We start from the raw sequence: 23,625 nt of genomic DNA on the forward strand, positions 1-23,625 counted from the left end.
GCGAAAAATACTTGAACTTGAAAACTTTATGCTACTGACGTATTCTTGACACTAATGCGCCACTCAATATGTTGGCAACAAGGAAATATCACTCAGATTTGTAGATTTTTATTATTTCGGTATATATGCATTTTCGGAATTACTGCACTATACACCATGTATATGTTACTGGCCAAACTCGATTCCAGGATATACTAGTTTTACCTAAGCTAAACTATTTTTCCTACATGCGATAGGCTAAACTAGTTCGTCCTAAGCCCGATAGGATAAACCAGTTTAGCCTAGGCCAAACTAAGTAATCCTAATAGAAATACACACTCTCAGGATAAACTGACATGGCCTAGTCTAAACATTATAGAATATCTAGAAAAACAAAATAAATAGGTAAAATGAATAAAATACTATTTAATTAAAATTAATAATTTCATTAAAACGATAACGGTAAAAGAAACAATGTTAAAATGTGTCTAAAAATTAATAAAGTATTTTTAATAATATTAAAACAATATAATATAAAAATACTATATTTATAATGCTATTTCGGAGACTTAGTTTGTTTGACTAGGCTAAATAGATTTAGACTAGGTCATTCCTGTTTAACCTGAGTGTTGTTTATTTCTATCAGGATAAACTAGTTTGGCCTAGGATAAACTAATTTTTCCTATATGCGATAGAACGAATTAGTATAGCCCAGGCTAAACCAGTTTATCCTATCGCATGTAGGAAGAAATAGTTTATCCTGGAATCGGGTTTGGCCGGTAACATATACGCAATACACACTCTCAAAGCTTTCCAAACAGACATAACCCAAAGGTATAAATAAAACCACGAAATGTAAGGCAAAATAAACCTTTAATAAATTAAAATAATAATTTAGGGCATTATCTTACAGTCAATTTCTAAAATACTGTTATGTTCATTACGTTACATCGGTAACTTCGGATCACCACCCTTGGTAAATTTTACGTCACTCACTGAACACAAGACATGGCTAATGATACTAGACTCGCAACTCGTTAATAAATAATACTTAAAACACAATATTTACATCCTAATAAATGATATGTACAGCCACACAACTTGTGATCTACGCATTACAGTCTAATTTGCACTATCTAGGTTTATCGTGTACTTAGTCTAGAGACTCTTGACCTGTCTTTGGCAAGAAGAAGCAGAGGAGCGCAGCAACTGAAATAATAGAATAATGTTAGAATTAAGTAATTCAAACTTTTTTAGTTTTTTTTTTTTCAATTATTTTAAGTTTCTTTTTATTTTGAACATGTGCATATTACAGAAATTACAAGATACTGTTGCCTACTTTAAATAAAGAAAAGTATGGAAAATAAATATGAATTGACGTTAAAAATCAAAACTTAATTGTTTTACCAGCTGAAGCTAAAATTTACCAAATTATACAAATATATTTTGTATTGCATACTTTAGCATAGGAGCAACCTATATACGTTTCTTCTATTACCCAATGAATAATCATAACTTAGGTCATAAAAATGGTAATACTTACTGAATAAGAATGCTGAAAAGACGACTATAGGCACCACACAGTTCAAATCGATAAGGTATCCGAAAGACAGGTTACCAATAAGACCACCGCCTCGACCCGCCGTCAGTGAGAGCGCGGCTGCCATTACCCTGAAAATTAAAGAAAAAAAAAATATTAAAAATCATGATGAATGTGCGAAGGGGAGACAAAAATTGGATAGCGCACCCTGGGCTCAAAAGATCATTGCTGCGGAAGGAACCGAGAAAACGATCAGGTTATTTTGCCTCCTCATTATCGTTGATATCATTTAGAAAAACCCGCGCGTGTACACCACAACACGAACGTTCAAAATAGTTTTGAACATGGAGCTCATTCTAAGCCAACGTCCCTAGCGGCGAATTTATCACGTTCACTTTAATTCGTGGAGAGGTGATTTGTTGATTGTTGAGCCTATGATAATAATCATCATCAGCAATTTTAATACCGCCGATGCATTGCTGGTGCATTTTTGAAACTTGGACCGAGGACACTACCATGGGGAACGCCAAGAGATATGTCAATATTTATACAAACAATGTACCTATATGTATTAAAATTGCTGATGATGATACACGTATAAAATTTCAGTAATACTCATAGCTTACCTAAGGTTTGTAGGGAATAAGTCGACAAGCACACAGAACACAAGACTGATGGCTAGGGAGGTGAGGGCTTCAAAGATGCATGAGAGAACCAGATTCTGGGTGGAGTTGTGTACGAAGTACAGGCCCACTGTGACCGCGCCGGCGAAACTCAAACTGAAAACTAGAATTAAATATTTTTATAATGAGATCAAAGTTGAGATCGTAAGTTTTCAGAAAAATCTTTATAATAATTTCGGAATAGATACCTAAATTCCACCACAATACCTAAATTCAAGTCAATGAGAAAATGTCATTACCTATCCATCTTGATCAGAACGGGGATCGATTCCGGGACCTTCTATGTAGCAGTTCATGATGACCATCAAGCCACAGAGATCGTTAAAATACTTACCTGATGGAAAACGGTGCTAGTTGCTCATTTTACTTACTCAAGAAGAATTTGGCACCGAGTTTGTGTACACAAAGCGGCAGCCATAGAGACGTGGGGATGCAAGCCAAGCCTACAATGAGTGTGTGCATGTACACGCTCTTATCGATGACCTTGAGGCAATCGAAGGGGTCGCTGGCGCCACCTGCGCCTTGGTCCACCTTGATAACATAAACTAATTATAACAACTCACTGATAATGTCAACGTAAGAATCATTTACAGTTAAAAAAGCATTTGAAGTAAAAATGATTTTTAAGTCAAATCATTCATGCACACATTTATAAAATATGCACCTCATTACAAATTACACATAACTATAAGTAATCTCAAATTTGGCGCGAATTGCCGGGAAAAAATAATAATAAATCAAATATAAATAAATGCTTTGCAAACTCGACGATACTTACTGTTTTACAACAAAATTGAGCCTAAGCTAGGATGTAAACCACACTTTTAGAAGTTTAAAATGTAAAAAATAACAAAAAAACAACAGGAATATAATTTTACCTTGTATTCTGCCACCGTGCACACCGACGCGTGTTCGCCAGGGAATATTTTCTCATAGACTTCGTACCTATTGAACAGCTCCGGGAACCAGATCATGAGGGTGTAGTAGCTGGAATCAGTAGCTTAAGTTTATTGGACTGACCATTTTTTTGCTGCTCGTGCTTATAGGATTGTAGGTAAGAATAGTTTTCATTTATATCTAATTTAACTACTTTATTGCACTAAAAATAACAGTATAATTTTTCATTAATCCTAAAAATGTGCTATGAGAAGAAAAATAAATAAATATAATATTGTGCTGACTCCTAAAGAAAGGAATTAAGTATTATGATGATATTTGAATTAGGTGTAACATTTTGATTTGTAAGTTTACCTTGTAGTTAAGCCGAACTGAATGAGGCAAGTGAGGATAGTGTATTTTAGGTAAGGAGGTTTGCACAGAGCCTTCGTTTGAGACCAGATTTCGCTGACGAGTCGTTTCAAGTCCTTTTTCTTGGTCATCTTTAGAGTCCTGATGGATTTGATTGAGCCCTGTGATGCCACCGACACAGTTCGCTGTTTCTCCTTGAGACTTTTGACCTGTTGACAGATTAAGATTATTTTCGTAATTCGATTATCCTTTTATAAATCTTATCTACTAATTATACACGATGATACTTTATTTACTAACAAATAATACATAAAGATACTACAATTACAAATTGTTCTGAGTTTCAGACTATTCAAGGCTCGAGCATGATTCTCACGCAATTGACATTAATATTATCAATTTTCCAATATTTTTCCAAGGTTTGCGAATCGATTGATGCTTTGGATTAAACTCTCACGACTTGAGATTTTCTGTAATCGCAAATTGTGTTAAGCCTTGAAAAAAGTCAAAATAGTGTTTTTGAGCTTTCGTTTTTTGCCCGTCTTTCTACCAATTAAACCTAAAGTAAATGGAAATGACGAAATGTATTTATTTACGTGGTCGTTAAGTGTGGCACTCCTTAACGATGCAGAACGGAAATCTGAAATGTCAGTTTCTAACCTAGAAATCTAATCAATGATATTAATCCTAATGACGAAGACTTGTCCTGTCTAGATTAATGAAGGGTCAGGACAAGGTGTGAGCTATTTAAAAAAATGTGCAATATACCTATAGATACGCTTACCTAAATAAACATGTCTTGCTCAATTTCTCATCTTTATTTTTAGGTATCTAACACTACACTACGAAAAGTATGATGTGGAAAAGTCACGGAAAAGTTCATATGAAGGTCGATTTCCGAATAAATGCTTTGACTTTGACTACGTCTACAGACGATAGGAAGAAGTTAGGAAAATATCTAACTGGTATAATTTTTGAATAAATACTTGAACTATCTACTCTGTCTACAGTCTACAGGAGATAGTAAGTTTTCTGATTTACTTTCTGAATAAATGTTTACTTTGACTACGTCTACAGACCACAAACTATAGGAGATAAGAACTGTTCTAACGGTATTTATGGAGTCTGTGGAATCCCGCCGCGTAACGTATGGCGAGCGGCGTGGGATATGATGGGTTGGAGTGGGCCCATGGGCTTCTTGCCCTGTTTCTGGCGACCCGTGTTGCCCTTGGGACTCTGTGGGGCCTGGGTGTGACTCTTCTGGGCGTGGATGTGTGTCGGCTGGGTCAGTTTGGGTGGGAGGCCTTTGGATCTACTGAAATCAAGTAGGTACCTACTAGATAGATGGATCAACGATCAATCTTTAAAACCTTTAACGACCGTTGACAGAAAATACACAAGTTCAGCAGTAAAATAAATTCCGACTTGTTGAAAATGCATTTTTTTCCAGCTAATATATTAGGCAGATTGGTACCCAAACTCGCAGTGTAATTTTTTGTTCATGGTCATCATCGTTTGCTTTTGATGAATGAAAACATGGCTGTTTAGTTCTCTAGTAACTACTTATGAATGAATGAATGATTTATTTATAAACTTGCACGTATACAAAAATAATTTACCAGTTGGCTCCACACTAGGCTGCAAGCCTTATGTATTTTACAATTGCCGCTAGGTGAGGTGTTTTTAGAGAATACAATCTGACACCAGTGTTATATTACACACACTCTTTAATAATTGGTCTACTTGTCTACTTTGAAAAAAGTTCGTCACCGTATCGACTCGATCCGTCCAGTATTCTTTGTATGAAACTTCCTACTGCAGCGCTCAATAATTAGAATCGGAACATACCTAATCGCCTTGAAACATGATCACCTACTGGAATGGGATCTATCTAAGTAAGTACTTAAGTATTTTGTGACGTATTAAAATCTACCACAGAAATCTGAATAATATTACAACAAGAAACGATCATTTTGACAATTCGTTTTTATTGAGTTTGTGAATGCAACTTATATCATATGCCGCCAAAATAATGCGTTTTCTATACAGGGTTACTTGTGAAACACCAGCCACCTTGTAGGATTAAGAAGCTTTTTTACGTGCCTATGTACTGAATGTTGGCCGTCAGCTTCTTAAATTTAGTCTTACCCAGAGCTAGTTCTGGATAATTCATCTGACTGTTTTAACTACCGCCTAATCTTCGCTTTCCGACAATATTTCCTGATTTGAAGGAGATGATAATTGCGAGTCAATTCTACGAGTATTTAGACGGTATTCATTGCATTAGATACGAATTATATTTCAAGTTTTTATTGTCCTAAATATAGGACAATACTTATATAATGTTAAATACGTTATATTACTGTAATAATATGCTTAGCGCGAGTAACTGTTCGCGGCCCTTCAATCCATGATGCAAAAATAAAGGGAAAATAAATGTTTTGGTATAAAAGTAAAATCTAACAAATTATCAAAACAATATTATCAGTTAAGTATATACTTCTGCTAGGTTATTGGAGTGTTACAGGTAACCCTTTATGTAACTACCTAATTCAGATTGCTATGAAATCTACAGAATAAATTAAATACAATATGTAATATCGCACAGATTTTCCAGATGCAACTGTGGTAGCAGACCCAGTCTGTTGCAATTTTCCGGATTCTTCAATGTCTTTTATCTTGTCTTTGATTGATTTTATCTGCAACACAATTTTATTTGTGGTGTCATGCATATCGTATACTATAGACTTAATAGGCCGTATTGGTATATGGTGTCTACTTTAAACATGGTGACCGCTTAACTTTAAAGTAAGTATATTTGAAAGGTCTACGATCAAAATGGTTTCTTGTTTCTCTCTACTGGGCGTTTTCTCGTTCCACAGCCGGGCTCCGACGGTCGAGCCCGAGGAACTCTATTTTAGATTTCTTGGGGAGACGTCTACATGAACAGCAGTGGGAACAAATGGATCTAAACGATAAAAGAACTCTTAAAAGATTTTAGAGTACAAGTGTGAAACGAACGAGGTGATTTAATAATTGAAGTAACTAAATATGTTATATACTGTACGTTTCAAATATTAAACCTCAAATTGGCGCCATTTTGTAATTCACGATAACGAAGTATACCGCAGATGGTCGTTACGTTGACCTTTACTGCTTAACAGAAGGAAATATGGTGAGACATTCTCTCGGGGACAGTACACCGAAACAGTAACACGAAGGGCTCCACGGTTTTGGGCGTTATTTGTTAAAATGGAGAGCAGTATATTGCTCAAGACGCCTGAAGAGCCTAATATATAAGGATAAAAGCCTAATATAAAAGCGTCTGAAGAGGTCCTCCTATCTCGCACTCGATTAGGCGACTCCGGTATCTACTATTCGATTAACCATAATTTAACTACCCATTATTTATTTATCTCACAAGTTAACGGATGAAGAATTAGTAACCGGTATAGTACATATCGTCTGGATCTGTAAGAAATAACTTCATTGTATTGCGTAGGAGTGCATGTTTCCACAGTACCTACTTACAATGAATTTGTCGCAAAATGCAACGTCCTATTGTTATTTGAAACGTATAGTACTTATATATATATATCTACAATGATATGGAGCAAAAATACAAAGAAACAAACATCTGGTTTTTCATCGTCATCATGTACAGGAGCTATGGACTTTGCCTTCTGTTTGAGATGTTTGATCTGCAAAACAGAGTTAGATTCAACTTCATGTTATTAGGATCTTTAGGTAGAAGATTGGAAAGGTGACGGAGAGACCAGATAGTTTGAGGTCAACTTTATGAGGCATTCAGATCTTTGATCGAGATCTAAAAAAGCTAGCTAATTTTTCTTCTCTTTTACCTTTTCCCATTTCACTTTTTCGCATGCTATCTCAAATGAGAACTAAGTAATGAAGTACTTAGCTAATTGCGTCATAAAAACGAGAGGAAGTAATTTTATCAGCTTGTAAACGTGCTTTTTAAGAAATAAGTTTTAATTTTAAAAATATTTATTTCCGAATTCAAACACAACGAAGTCAGGGTCAAAGCTTCCTAGTAATTAAAAACTTATTGGCGCACTATGCACATGAGTCATAGAATTTCATCCTATAGGTAGGTATACCTAGACCCTTCTTCCAATTGATTGCTACTGATCATAGATAGATTGACTTTTCAAGCCTTCAAAAATTCAAAACTTTATTCTACGTATACAAATAAAATGGGATGATATAAATATCACTTATCGACGCGACATCAAAAAAATACTAAGTCAACAACAAACATCAACCTAAATCTATTCCTCCGAGTCGATTCTTAGACAAGGTTAGAAAGGAATCAATTTCCATATGAGGTATTTAGAATGATATTGATAGCCTTCGTGGTATAATATTATCAAAAATATCAAGGCTCACGTACTCTTCGTATGTGACAAAGACACAATGAAAATACATAAGGTACTTACGGGATAATTTTTAGGGTCGTCACCGGTGTTAGACTTGTAGATGACCTTCAAAACTTCCAAGGCTTCGTCGTAGTCGCCGCACTCCATCATGAACTTAGGGCTCTCGGGGAAAGTGAGGAGCCAGAATCCGAGGGCCAGGGACGGTACTCCGCACGCAGCCACGAACCAGTTCCAAGAGTCGTATGAGAACCAGCCGCTCTCTATGCGGATGCCAGTGATGGGGATGATGGCCCACGCAATCACTGTAAAAGAACAAATATGATTTTACGTCTAACACTTTTAGTGTTCCCAGCGCATGCCCAACTTATGAATTGGTATATTGCTATAAAGATCGGTCGGAGTTTTAGGGAAGAAACTGGGAATCGGTAAAAACTGATCTAGTGGTACAAACTGCGCCATAGGGCATGCCTAGTTCTTATAAAAATACTTTTTTCTAGATTTACTTGTACCTATAAAAAGTACAGTAAATTTGTTGTAGTTGTTGTATACCTATTGCTAGGTACCTACTTACACGGCACAATAATATAGTTAAGGGTAGGACAGGAATCCTAATGTAATAGGTATACTTACGAGGCAGTAAGATGACACCCAAGGTCCAGAACAATTCCATCCAGCACAGGATCTTTTCTCTGTATTTGGTTGCCTGAAACTCGCCCAAATATGGGAAGCAGATACCCATAGCACCAGCGACACTGAAAGATAGATGATAAGTACAGGTAGGTAGGGTATTAAGTACCTGTAGTGGGCCATAGCAAGTTGTAGTAGGTAGTCTCAATATATTATCTCCGTGTTCTAAGCTTGTATCACATTAGAATGAATATTTAACATATTTAGTAGATTCATTCATTTCAGCCCCTTTCCGTCAGTGGATACGTCTCAAAATTATTATAAATATTCCTTATTGTACCGGGATTATATTCTTATAGAACCTACATTTGGCAATTTATTTTTCGTTTCTGCTACAATGAAAATATTATATTTTCAACAAACATAAATATTGAATATTATTTGTGGGAAAAAGGTAAGCGTATATTTTCCATAAATAATAAATGCTACCTATCTGTTTAATTTATACCTATAAAATTGTTGTATACAATACACAATAAATAACTCCTCCGTTACCCTAACAATACTAATAAATGTTAAAATAGTAAAATAAATACACTAATTCTAAATTATTGGATATTAATTTATCTAGAGTAAGCAGAAGGTATTAAAAAAACCGACTGAAAGCAAATTGTCCGTGTTGATGACACTCTTCATGTCTTATTTACGGCTAATCATTGAATGTGGGAACCATGCGATTACGAATTATGATGTGATGTCCGCAGATCAGAGCGCCGCTATTGTTTGTTAGATAAAACGGAATATTGATACGTAATCTATTGTAAATAAGGTTTAAAATAGTCAAACAATTGTTGTGGACTTGTAGCGTTTTAGTAATTGATGTATCTGGCAAACGTGGCGAAGTCACGTGCGTCGCTAGGATGTGTTTTTCCGATTGATATAGCTACTCTTCGTTAACAGCTTATCACGAAAAGAAGGAGACTGAAATGAAAAGAATTCTCCTATTTTTCTCGAATTAATTAATATTTTATGAATCTAAAGCTGAATGCTTTATCATCTTTTTTCATGAATAACATCGAAACTGTTTATTTCACAATAATAACAAAAATATATTTCAAATCCTCATCAAATATGACACAATAAGATTTGCAAAACTTTTTTTAAATTTCCTAAATTAATCCCGAAAATAACCCATAATTCAAAAATAAATATTTACTCTGCACGTCTGTGTTTGGGTAGAAATTTAACCTGATTCGGTCTAGTAGATTCGGAGCAAATTAGCTGTGACGACGGACGGACAAATAGACGCACGAGTCATTCTATAAGGATTTCGTATTTTGTTTTTTTTTGTACGGAACGTATTTTTATAATGCAAGAAACTTTCAATAAACCACTTACGCGAAGCCGTTGATAAATCGGCAGGCCATGAAGATGGGCAGGATCTGGACGAAGGAGGAGAATATTCCGACAAAACCGTCCATCAGAAGCGTAGACACCAGCACTATTTTACGTCCTTTTGTGTCAGCCAGGCAGCCCCAGAAGTATGAACCAATGACCATACCTGAGAAGATAATTTGATTATAAAAAAAAATAACTTATAAGGTCATTGAAGTTGATATTAATAGTTTTCTTCACAGGCAGAGTAAGTTACTATTTCAGATTTATCTGCATTTGAGAGCGCAATAATTCAGCTAATTCGGCTTCTCGATCGTAAACATTTAAAATTAGTCCATAAATAATCTCGCCATGCCGATTTCAAATCACTTTGGAAGACTCCCTAGAGGACATTGAAGAGGTCTGTATAAGTTCACTTGACTGTTCGATGTTTGTTCGGGTTTGGACTCCAGCTACGTAAAATCAAAGAACATAACAGACATCTTCAAGACAACACAATTTTGGACCTCTGGATAGGCTAGTCATTATTTCAACTATCTGCTGAACATGCTGCAAGTTCAACAGATAATAGATATTGGAAGAAGCCTATGCTTTTTAAAAGTACATTTTACTATTGCAAAACGGCCTGTTTCCCGTGCTTCTCGAACTGGTCAGGTCATCCGTCCACCAGATTGGCGGGTGTGTAAAATGGCTGATAATGTTGATAATTTGGAACTTACCCAACATAGGTGCAGCTGTGAGCCACCCCTTGTCCGACGACGTCATCCTGAAGTCACATGTAGCTGCCGGCAGCACAAATGATACTATGGTGATGCCGATGGCAGTGTTGGCGTAAATCAACCCGGTGACGGCCAGGAGGCAGAAGTGAAACCGACCGAAACCTGGAAATTAGAATTATCAAAAGGTAATTTACGTAAATATCTTAAACATAGAAAAATAGATTCATCAGAAGACCACATCACATGATCTCGGATGATAAAGAGTGACGAGAAATGTGCCGCAAGGGAAGAAGAGATAATATCATCAGAACAAGAGATATCTTCTTCTATCGAAGCATTGGCAAATTATTATTTTAAACATGTTAAGGATTTATAAAATTTAGAGGATATATAATAAATATCACACATTTATCAGTGACGAGCTAATATTATAGGAAGTCACATATTTGATCTTAACGTTAATGGAATCGACACTCTCTTAGGAAAAGTTTACGAAACTTACCATTTTTTTACAAGCTGCGTGAAAAGGAGAAGTACTCTTAGAAATTTTACCTTAATCGTTTTTTTTTAATGTGGAAGGTATAATTATATAAATAAAATTTTAAAATAATTCTCACCGGTGGCAGAAATCGCGTTTTCGAAGTCCGCTCCATGTTCTAAGAAATCTAAACCTGTAAGAAATAAAACACATATTTATATAGGTAACTAAGCTAATAAATATTACACAATACCGGTTTGAAGATAATTTCCATCAAGTCGAAGTTCTTAATTATAGAAGTATCGCAGTTTCGATTTTACTGGTGACACAAGGCCAGTATAATTACAGAAAAAAATATTTTTTCCATAACTTATTAGCGGCCCGTCCAGGCTTTGCTCGGGTAAAACATAATAAACCTTCCTCAGGAATCACAATTTTATATGAAAACAGCATGAAAATCCGTGCAGTAGTTTTTGAGTTTATCGCGAACACACAGACAGACAGACAGACGTAGCAGCGGACTTAGTTTTATAATATGTAAGGATAAGGATAAGTTTACAATCAATTCAAATTCTTAACAGATTTGATACTAGTAGTAGATACCTACGAATTATTTCTAGAATCTTATTCAGCTTAAAAATATAGAAGTTATTCTTTTAGACCGGAAGTGGTCCCGAAGGGGAACCTATTCGATCGAACATCACTCTGAAATCAAACTTATTAGACCCAAATTTGATAAAAAAGTGGGACCAACTACATGTATTTATTTATTTAAATGTGGTTAAAACTACCATTTGACCACTGTCAGTCTCCCAGTTAGACCTAACATTTTGACGTCGATATAAGTCCCTATATAATAAATATGCCGAACATAATACCAACAATGTCGTCTATTATGGTAGGCAGATACAACGAATATGGAGAAAAATTTTAAATAATTAAAAAAATATAGTCGGCCCCACTTTTGCGCCGATATTCACGTCTAGCCTCTCAACATCAAGTTTACGTCAAAAAAATTTATTTCACGGTGATGTTCGATCGAATACATAATCTAGGGATACCTCCTGGGGTATTTCAATACAATTCATGTTAAGAGGCCTTGTGTTGCCAGTAAATCAAGAATTTTGATTAGGGTACCTTGGTCAGTACCACGGCGACCCTTACGGTGATACTTGCGACCACTATGGATTATACCATAGCCTTTTACCATTATTCAGTTTTCAACGCTACGTCATCGGTATCGATATTGTCTGTGGTCATATAAATAAAATACAGTGCGCCTTTTCGATTGGCACAATTGCTATGCGCTCTAGAAAATGATAAATTTATTAGAAACGTTATTTATTAGTGTTCAATATAAACTTCTATTCATGCAACACTTGTTGTTCATTAAGGATTTTTAATATATTGATAATTATATAGTCTTAGTGAATCAATATAAGATTGTATGTATTCATATTTACTTATTATCCATTATATAGCTTTATTTTCTATGGAATATATTGAGACGTAAGTTCATAAACTTGATTATAATTTATTACCACTAACTACCAATAATTTAGCTATGATATTGTTTTATATGATTCGCAATCAATGTTTGTATATAAAAGAAGTTACCTTCATGACACTAATATGAAAATATTTTAGTAAATTTATTTTTGATAGTGCTATGTTAGTAGTAATTTTTCTATGACGAAGAGCCACTTAGACAAAAAACTGTCTTAGGTGGCTGGGTGGATAAGGGTTTACCAAAACCATGATTTTGTTTCGTTCCTATTTAAAACTATTTGGACAAACGAGAATTTCGAAAATAATAGTTTTCGCAGACTTTATACCACTCTTCCCACTTTAATTGATATTTTGTTGGAGCTAATTCATTTTGCTGCAACTACACGACATTTTGAAATAACTGCGCACATTGATCGTGTAAAAACTAGGTAGAATTAAAATTTCTAATTAATTTTAACACAAATACTAACCCAAAATGCTTCAGGACAACACTGTCAATAGTTGACTGTTACCATTGTCAATCTCATAGAAGTTTAGGTCTTACCCTTTTTGCCATAGATATAGTTTAAATTCAATTGAGGATTTATACATTGATAAGTACCTACGATAATGCCATATGAAACTTTAATTAACTTATGATGCAGCCAAGAAAGTCGTTGTGTTTCATTCCACTAAACGACCACGACTCTCAGTCATGGAGAATACGACTGTAATGATGCCATAAAAGAGTTCCAAAAGAATTTGCTTTTATGACATGATTCTCCGGCTGATTCCACAAAAGATAACTTTTTAAACTTACGATATCGTTTGCGCTTTAGTGTCTTATATTAATACTTAAAATAATATGGTGTCGCCTATAGCACATACACATACAATAGATAGTGAAGCTCATTTTGAACTTTGTTCTACAGGGCACTGGCAAAAAGCAATGCCACTATACTATGTACCTAGTGCCTTGTCATGACATGGCGTGTGAAATTATTACTTGGCACTCTTATTGAGTAATTTCATTGAGGTATTCCTCGATTCTCTTTCTAAAATGTACAAATACCTATATGATCTTAATGACAGTATTATAATATATAGTGTAATTTGTAATTTGTGCAATGAAAAAATAGTTAATTACAGGATATAAAACTGGACCGATATGAAAATAGAACAAATTGAAACAGTAGTCAAACGGAGTTGTTTATTCACCGCCGTAGTACTATCAACATTATCTTATCTTGATAGTTAGAGGGTAACTATTTACCGTATCCTCGGTAGTGATCAATTTCATATTAAACAAATTTCAGTCATAAATAAATTGGAGTGACATGATTAAATAGAGGGAGATTTTATCAGTGGTCTTGTGTATATATGCCTTTACACTAACAAATAAAATATGACAAGGACAGGGTCGTTAATTACTGTACTGTATGCACCAAGGTCAAGGAATTATGTGCTTTTATTTGATTTGCTTTTAGAAGAAATAGGGTGTTAGGATTGCTGTACATGGTTTATAATTATGATTAAAGGGTCATCTACTAGGTCGTGTTTATTTTTCTTAGAATATAAAAATTCTGAATCCTGTAATTTTAAGCCTAACTTATTTATAACATTTGTTTATTGAGATACTCTTAACTCCAAAATTAACATTTCTAATCCGACTAGTTCCAGAGAATAGCGCGATCACACAAACAAAATCTCCAACGTTGTCATAAAGATTCGAGGTATTCCTCGAAGCGCTCATCATATCCTTACTAATCATATGCACTTATGGAATATACTCATAGGTACTTATGGAAGCGAAGTTTTTACTTGAAATCTAAGAATTCTCAGTACACGAAATCGCATCGGTGAAAATCAGATCATCTAAACGAGTCGTGTTATTGTGGATTATTAGTAGCGGTTCGCGTGTAGCACATACAAAAATATACAATGTATTGATATCGATAAATTTGAATTAAGGTAATGGAGAATTGGTGATATTATAGATGCACGAAGGCTGTCGCGCCCGTATACCCTGAGGTATTGGTAATATCGCGTTATTACTGATGATAAAAAGTTTATTTTCTGCTTGCAATGTATCCTCTGTAGAGTTATTGACCCATTTATTTTTTGCCATTGACGTGTTGTGCGTATGGACACCGAGCGATGGACTAGAGTAGAGCTGGAATGGAGACCAGGACACCACTAGATGAAGAGGTCGTCCAGGAGAGAGATGTGAGGTCGATATCCGGTAGCATATTGGTCATAATTGGATGAGGACGTCTACAGGGACTCATGGATGAAGCAAAAGGCCTACGTCAGGAATTTTAACTTTTGTACTTAAGTTGTTATCCATGTCAAAAATTTTAGCACTGTTAAAAAAAAACCCGATAACTAGTTAGGCATTGAAAGTTTTTTGGTAATATTTAAAACACGTGAAAAATAGCCTACAATTTATTAAAGTTATTTTTCCAGTCACAAACAAACAGACAATAGGTTTGCGTCTTTGTTATCGTTTTACGTCATAATTAGCAAATTACTAAGCATTTGTATCGGAGACTGGTATTAATGAGGATGTCTTGTAGCATGAATTGATTTAATATGTACATTGTTTATTTCCTACGGTTTCATACAAGTATTCAGTTACAGAAAAAAATATTTTCAACGAAATTAAGTCAGATTGGTATCGAAGACGAAATAGTAGATTGCTAGCCAAGATTCGAAAGAAAACAATTCCCATACAAGGTATTTAGACTATTTCCGAGTTGGAATTGGTTACTGTTGAGCGTGGTAAATTGTCTACTTTTCATTTTGGATACTGTCTGTCTACTTTTCAATAAAAAATAAATAAAGCATCTTGGAATTACATACATATTATAAACATAGTCCTCTCTGTCTGTACGCGATAAACTCAAAAATGACTGCTCGGATTATGTATGCGTGATTTGCGAGGAAAACCTAACCTAAACCTTAGGTGTAATTATTAACTCGAGCGAAGCCGGGACGGGCCGTTGAAAAATAAAATCGACATTAATTTCGCTCATTCTCATTCTTCCAACAAACTGAAAAGGTGTTGTTAATTTATTAATCTATAGTAAACCTACTTAAAGTTTTAATTATGGAACGGGCAAATCATCATTTTGGAGGCAGATCATTATATGATTTTAGGTATCCTAATAATTTACTTGTATTTAGATAAATAATTAAATTAAAAAATGCATGTAACTGTCCTTGATTGACAGAAACTAAGCGGAGAAAATAAGGAAACAGTCATACCATATCTATGGTTACAAGTATGTCGCGAGCGACATACTTGTAACCATAGATAAAAGAAATATATTTTGTAACCATGAAATTAGTAGGTTGGTATAAGCATTGATTTAGTAAGTACTTCGGAGTACATTGTTGGTACTCCGAAGTACTTACTAAATCAATGCTTATAACATAGGTAACAAAAGTGAGTGATACAGATTGACATAATTTCAGCAGCAAACTCTACAGGTTTGATAAATAAGTGATAACTTTAAGATATTAGTCAGTGGGTTTAGCCCGCCGGCTCTTGTGTTTGTTTCACAAGTGGCAGATACTGATAATTTGTCAATTTATCTTATTTAGTAAGAAAAACAGGTGGAAAACAATGTGTTTACTTAACATCCACTTTTACAATCTCCTTCCTTCTCTCTCTCTTGCGTGTGGTCTGGGTTTCATTCAGGGCGGTGATGCAGCGAATCAAGTGAGGTAAAAAATAAACGTTAAAATTTTGATGATTCAGCTATGATTTTTAGTCCCAAATTTCTTCAAAATCGGCCCAGCAGTTTAGCTGTGAAGCCGAAACAGATAGACTTTTCAATCTATTATATCAGTATCTATAGATATTTCAAAGCGTTTAAGGTATATATATTTTATTATTAGGCCCGGGTAGAATTGACAATTAATGGCTTTTCAACCATTCGTTTACTTTGCAATTTTTCATAAATTACTCGTGGCGTGTCATAGTCGTAGTATTTATTGTTTTGTGACCTCGAGGTCACAAAATCAAAACAATAAATCCATTTCATGTGAGTATAAAAGTGTGGCTGCAATAATGAATGTACGTGTCATATTTACGCTGCACAAGTGTCTTTTATATGACTAACGACGCATTGTTGTTTCATTTAATTTCATTGATACCATGCCATATTATGAATAACGACATAGAAATATATAGAAAAGTAATACATAAAGTTATTAGTAAATATATAGTTAGTTTTACTATCAATAACCGCTTGACCGTACTTCAAATTAACATGTGTGCAATGTTTCAAGATAGTAGTAGGAAGTAAGTAGATAAAGAGTTAACAAACAAATTTACTTTCCCATTTATGATATTAGTCAGGACAATACAGTTCTATTTTCTTTTAAACTAGCGGCCTGTCCCGGCTTCGCTCCGGTGAAACCACAACAAGTTATACACTTGAACCTTTCCTCAGGAATCACACTATCTATTGGTGAAAATCCTTGAGTGTAATATATAAGTCAGTGTGAAAACCGCATGAAAATACGTATCGTAGTTTTTGAGTTCAGAATTGCTAACAGTAAAGCTGTAACTACTTTCCATGAAGTTCGCCTTCTCGAATTAATCCATACTAATATTATAAAGAGGATTTGTATTTTTGTTTGCAATGAATATACTTAAAAAATACTAGGCCGATTTTGATGAAAGTCGGTAGCTTATGTTACCCCTGAAGGTTTCTTCTATTTCTGTAAATAGAAGAAACCTTCAGGGGTAACATACGCTACTTTTTTATTATTGTTTCACCCGAGTGAAGCCGGGGCCGGCCGCTAGTGGTGGATAATCCTACACTCCTGTTTCATTCTCGTTTAGCCGAAGCCCAAGGTACCTACAATAACGCTGAAAAATTTTATCAAAATCGTTATGATCATATTGTGACATCTAAGCCTGACATATTGAAAAATCACTAATTAATTAGCGCTGTTACATAAAAATTAACAAGACAATAATTTAAGTTTATGTTCAGCTAATAAGGTTTATACAATGAGGAAATTCATACTTAAGACCAATTAAAAGTCGGCAAGATCCTTGTAAAGGTGTCTTACGGTCAAACGTGTCTTATCAGATGTTATAGGTTTACTCAACAATACCTATAAACATTGAACGCAGATCGAACCGAGACAGTTTCATTGACATTTCAATAAATACTCGAAAGAATATTTTTCATATGTCACCGAACATGTCGAGCTTTGATAATTTTATTCTTTTATTCTGATTTCAGACCATCAAATCCTACATTTATTATAGGTATATACGAACTAATTTAAATAAAAATAAAAATATATTAATTTAAAAACTATATATTTTAAATCCTTATTTTTAACGCAATAGATTATTACTTCTAATTTAATAAATAAGTTGCCGTGCTTACACGTATATAAAATTTTAAGAGTTTTGATTCGACTATTTGCCTATTTTTATACTAGTTACTTGAAACTTAAATAATAACTTAAATATATATCTATATCTATACATATAATAAAACTGTAAGTGGGCTATGTCAGTACATAGGAGATTGGATATAGGAGATTAGAGTGATAGGAGGGTGGGTCTTTATGGGACTAATAGAATCAAAAACCATTTTTTTTTAAAGATATTTTGTCTGTTTTGAATTTGATGCGGTTTAAATAGTTATGTAGCGCATGGTCTGACTTAAAAACTGGTATAGGTTTCATCGCGATACGCGATGCTTAGAACTCAAGATATCGACAAAAATAGTTACGAGACGACGCACGTAATAAAAGCGAGCGAGGCCGCGGGCAAAAGCTAGTAATATGTAAAAAAATAGTTTGGAAAATTTTCATAAAAATCTGGAAGCGCGGTTGTGACAGTGCGAATGCTAGTTAGTATAAAACAAGGCTGAATACGAACACTTCTACATCAGTTGAGAATCTATAATGCCGAGGAGAAAAATTATACTAATAGTGAGTGACATGCGTGAAAACTTCGTTACCATAGCATGGTCAAACTGGACACAATAGTTTATGTATTGTTTCAGTGCAAAATCGTCCAAGTAGAGGTTTTAGCATTTTGACTTTATCATCATTGGCAGGTTTAGTTGTAAGAAGTTAAACAACTGTGAGTTGTTAAGCCAAGAGTTATATTCCGTAAAAATTACTACTTGTATTCAATGAAAATTAAAATAAATAAAAATACCTACTACTAATTATTACTTATGTTTCCAATTGCTTCCTTGTTTATCATTTATAAGGTTACCCCCTTATTTTTAAGTAATTTCGAGACAACTTCATCAAACAAACCGTCCACTAAAATTAAAGTAAAAATGATATAAAATTTAAAACACTCACCCATTTTGGCAAATTCACTCTATCACTTTTACAAATAAAATCCGCTATGAGATCACGATACGAGATATTTGAGCGGACACTGGCTACCGTGACATCGTCACCCTATAGCTACACTATATGCGCATACGCATTCGCGTCGCGAGCGCGGCCTCAAGGATGTGGTGCCTACAGAGGCTTCTGTGCGAATGTCGGATGACTACCGCCTCTCGCTGAAGATTCCTTCGATAACAGATAAGGCGATCACTCATCTCGCCTTATCTTGTGACCATCGATCTCCAGGCGCCGCTGACAACTCCTGATTACATTTATATAATGCTTACGTAAACTCATTAACGCACTTCAGGTTTCATTGCCAAAGGCAAACAATTAGTATTCCTCAATGGCTTGACGACTAAGTTATTTTTAAGTTTAATAAAATAAATATTTCAGTAAATCCCACGGTGGCGAGGCAATCAATTTTAAGTGTGGTTTAAACCATCGATTACAGTATTAATGACTTTGAGTTAAATTGAGTTGTCAGGCCAATTGCTATGTACCCTCTCCAAAAATAAAACAAAAATGATAGGTATGCTTGTTCCTTATCACATGCAGACAGACAAATATCTGTTTGGGAACCGACCTCCTGATTCTGGGGTGTCAACGCCAATTGGAGTCTCCGTGTTAACCAAGCTTGATTCGTGAACTAAAAACGCATAGATATTTACAAAACTGACGCTGTATTTTTATTAAGTACCCTATTTTTTAAGCGACTGGTCAAAACTTGTTTTAGTTTTCAGGGTTTCATGATTGTGTGTGTGTTTCTTTATTCCACCATGATTCCCAAAATGCCTTACAGATATCGATGTATATACAGAGATGGATATAGTCTCAGTTACCTCCCAAAAAGTACGCAAAGTCGCAAACCCATCAACGAATTATTTAACGGTTTTTGGGTGGGAATTTACGACGGACTTTTTTTTAGAAGAAACTGGGAAAATACTAGGCGTCTGTGTTCACCTTATATCCCCTATATACCCCCTGTTATCCCCTATATTCTATCGATTCGATTCTTATATCCGGTGTAACATACATTACTTTAAACCCAGAAATACCATTGTGTTGCTCCTGGTGTAGAAATTTTTCCTAGCCAGCGGTGATTATCATCTGGTGATCCTCTTGCTCGTTATTATTCATATCTAAACTAATATTAAGTATCTGTCGCTTTCATGGTTGCTAAAGCGGTCGGAACTGCGGGCAAAAGCTAGCAGACCAATAAAGAAATGTGATGTCTCAATAAAGCAAAGCATTTTATTGCATGGATTTTTTTTTCTAAATCTATATTTTACTGATATACACTGAAATGTTTCCGAGTTATTGGCAATAAATTAACGATACAATCGTACGGCAATGTACAGTTGTTTACATATAGAAGTATGCATAACACGTGCATTTTGCTGCTCGTCTCCACCGTGTTGGCTGTTCTGTAGGTCAAGGTCGTCGATACAAGCAAGTTACGAAGCAGACACAAGAAAGTAATCAACTGAAAAGTTGATATATTTATTTTCATTGATATATAGGGGGTTAAGAAATATAGATACTGTAGCACTTCGAATGTATTAGGTAGGTACGTCAAGGTAGATAATTTATGCGAAGTTTCAAATTAATAAGTATAAACATTTTTTTTAAAGTAGCCCTCAGCCGCTGCCATTTTAACGAATATGAAAATCCTTATAAAACTTTTAAATTGTTTTTTATATTAAGGCAATTACGTCTCGCACATTAGCGCCATCATACATTTTTATTATTTTATTTCTTAGCTAAATTAAAAAATATATTTAACTTCTGTATAATGTAATATTAATAAACAATACCAACGGGTCGCCCTGGCTTCGCTCGGCTAAAACTATGATTGTTTTTATTACAATTATGGATCAATTTTATTTTTTTTTTGTTCATGAAACCAACCAAATGAAAAGAAAAGTGAGAGGCCTTAGCCCATAAGTGGGAGTGGGACACCTATATTTACTACGATAAATAATAATATAACGATGATAATAAACATTTATAATCGGGTCAAAATTAATGAATATTTATTACACTTGTAAGTACCTACGTAGCTAGTCATCTTTACAAAATTATCTGGTTTTGTGATTTTTTCCTTATAAACTTTCGATAACATAGAAACATTTACACTCTAATAAATTAGGTATATAATCAAATGTACCTTTAATATTTTTTTATTTTAAATTCAATATTACTTTTAAATCAACAAAATCTGTTCTTTTTCCGAAAGTTGAGAAGAGTACCTAACTAATGCAATATATTTAATAACAAGCGGACTTAATTTAAAAGAAAACATTTAGATTATTTTTCTGAGAAGTGAGCAATTTGTGGTTTTCTCCGCGGACCTATAAGAGGATTGTTTCTAAGCCCAGTCCCGCAGGCCCCGAGGCTTTCGAGGGACGCCTCAATATCAATAGCAAATAAAGCTTGTTGTTTGTTTGTTTATTAATTGAATCAATAAGACATTCCGACATTTTTGTTTTGAGACATCGAAATGGCTTTTGACAACTTAATAAAATTATGGAATAACATGTGCCCATGTATTTGGAAAGTACTTCGTACAACGGAGTACCTACTAATTCCATGCATCTGCCAGTTCTTGTCATTGGCGATAGGCTAGCAATATATCAATATTAAATCTTATTTCCACCAAAAACCTAACAACGTTACAGCTAATCGAAGGGATTAATCCAGGTGGCTCCATTAGATCGTGCTATATAATGCGTTGTCATCGGAATTTAAACCACATACATAACTCTGTATGACAAGAGAATCTAAAATATTAATCTTACAAGATTGGATTCGACTCAATATAATAATAAAATGTAATTAAGTGTACATACATAATCATCATCATCATCCGCACCCCTTCGTGACCCACTACTGGCATAGGCTTCTTTCCATCCACGCCACCCTTCTCTGTCATGGGCCATCTTCGTCTAGTTATTGCAGGCAATTTCCTTCATATCGACGATCAATATAACTGCAGCATGTCCTGCGCTCCGTTTTCAATTTCTGTGTAAGAAAAATGTTTGTAAAAACAATATCTCAAATACTAATTATCCATCTAAATACCTATATATGCATTGAAAGTAACCACAATATATATTTTTTTGTAATCTTTACTCTCCTAATAATATATAAGAAGAAGAAATGAGCGATGCACAGAAAGTAAAACAGGCATGTGTGTGTGACATCTGAGCAAGGCTGCGCCGGCGCAGACGTTACGGTCAAGTGCGACGACGTGCCTTATTTGGCGTGGCTTCTAGGATTTATCAATATAATCTTTTTCCTTTAGGCTTCCCGAATTCGTGAATACCATGGTGAGTTAGTGTATCATGGTAACTTACTAACATACATTCACATCATTCAAATTTACGTAAATAAGTAGTTACTAATTTTGTAGCTCCTATAAAGGTTTCAAACTATAAATTATGAACCTATTTGATAATTTATGCACTAGAAATATTTTTTATTTTTTATCTATGATATTAAATCAAGTTCTTTTTTGTAAGAGACCATCCTTATTTCCTTTCCTTATTTTAAAGTTTACACCTTATACTTACAATGATAGTATTCAATACGTGTCCTTACCACGTCTCTAAAGGTCGATTTCGACATCAGTTGAAGTTAAAATCATCAATACTTGTAGAGAACAGTCCTTCATAGCCAAAACAGGAAAAAATATATATGTTTAGATTGAATACAATTAAGTGATTTGGCGAAACCAAAGTAAGGACACACGCGCGCGTTTTTTTACTCTTACGGCAAATGGCAAATCGACAGACATACACACACAATTTCATACACATAACACACAGGAAACTTATGGCAAATCGACAGACATACACATAATTTCATACACAACACACATGAATTTATTGAAACTTCTTTGCAGTAATAGTAATTACAACTATTTTTCATAATATGAAGGAGATCACTTCCACATTCACACGATTAATGACTGAAATTATACCAAGTTCATGGCTTAATATGAGTCGGAAGTTATTATTTTCGCTAGCGGCTAGCGGAAATAAACATGAATTCTAAAGGACGTCATGAAATGTTTGATCATGGCAGGGAGGTATTTTCAGTTGAACTTATATAAGTGTGTGAATAAATGATCTTGTTAAAATGTAGAGAAATGAAAAGATAATAAATAAATAAATATATTAGGATAAATCACACAGATTGAGGTAGCCCCAAAGTAAGTTTGAGACTTGTGTTATGGGATTCTAACTCAACGATACTATATTTTATAACAAATATTAGTACTTATAGATAAACGTCAAATACCTGGGCCAATCAGCAAAAGATCATTTTCCATCATGATTAGGCCTTGGATCGAACCCGGGACCTCTCCGTTCAGAGGCAAGCACTTTACCACTGCGCGACCGAGGTCGACACAAAGTACCTAAGTATCTAAAGTGAAGGTATACAAACGCCCAAATAGATCGTAATCATAGGTCATTTCCTTTGTGTAGGTACATTGTAAACTCCATAGAAATCAGTCGAGATAAAGTTCTGTGGTAATCTCTAAAAACTCGTATGCTAAAATTCTAAAGATACCTGGTTATTTTCTGGAAATTTCGGCCAGAGTTCAGAAAGTAGACTAAAAATCGTGCTATTTCAAATCAACAATAGCAAAGTAAACGCCAAGAACGATGTAAAAAGC

At 34.6% G+C, this 23,625-nt stretch overlaps 1 protein-coding gene and 1 long non-coding RNA gene across 2 annotated transcripts; both read right to left on the minus strand.

Annotated features, from left to right (window-relative positions):
* Positions 1–833: 833 nt before the first annotated feature.
* LOC128671326 (synaptic vesicle glycoprotein 2C-like) lies at positions 834–19,376 on the minus strand. The gene is made up of 12 exons (XM_053747725.2): positions 18,909–19,376; positions 11,209–11,262; positions 10,592–10,753; positions 9,876–10,038; positions 8,481–8,602; positions 7,911–8,152; positions 3,454–3,659; positions 3,081–3,189; positions 2,574–2,733; positions 2,146–2,305; positions 1,523–1,650; positions 834–1,188 (listed from the first exon to the last, which is right to left on the minus strand). The coding sequence occupies exons 1-12, from the start codon at positions 18,910–18,912 to the stop codon at positions 1,133–1,135; spliced, it is 1,566 nt and encodes a 521-aa protein (XP_053603700.1). The 5' UTR covers positions 18,913–19,376; the 3' UTR covers positions 834–1,132.
* On the minus strand, positions 3,670–7,904 carry LOC128671328 (uncharacterized). The gene is made up of 3 exons (XR_008404836.1): positions 7,086–7,904; positions 6,057–6,149; positions 3,670–4,762 (listed from the first exon to the last, which is right to left on the minus strand). It is a non-coding gene; the product is annotated as an uncharacterized LOC128671328 (long non-coding RNA).
* Positions 19,377–23,625: the final 4,249 nt, after the last annotated feature.

Source organism: Plodia interpunctella, chromosome 7 (assembly GCF_027563975.2).
Source record: "Plodia interpunctella isolate USDA-ARS_2022_Savannah chromosome 7, ilPloInte3.2, whole genome shotgun sequence".
Classification (NCBI taxonomy): Eukaryota; Metazoa; Arthropoda; class Insecta; order Lepidoptera; family Pyralidae; genus Plodia; species Plodia interpunctella.

Excerpts from the sequence above, each read along its gene's own strand:
- LOC128671326 (XM_053747725.2), bottom strand. Across the intron at positions 3,660-7,910 it reads ACGACCCTAAAAATTATCCC|GTCAAAAGTCTCAAGGAGAA; the intron begins GTAAGTACCTTA and ends ATCTGTCAACAG. Across the intron at positions 1,189-1,522 it reads CTTTTCAGCATTCTTATTCA|TTGCTGCGCTCCTCTGCTTC; the intron begins GTAAGTATTACC and ends CTATTATTTCAG.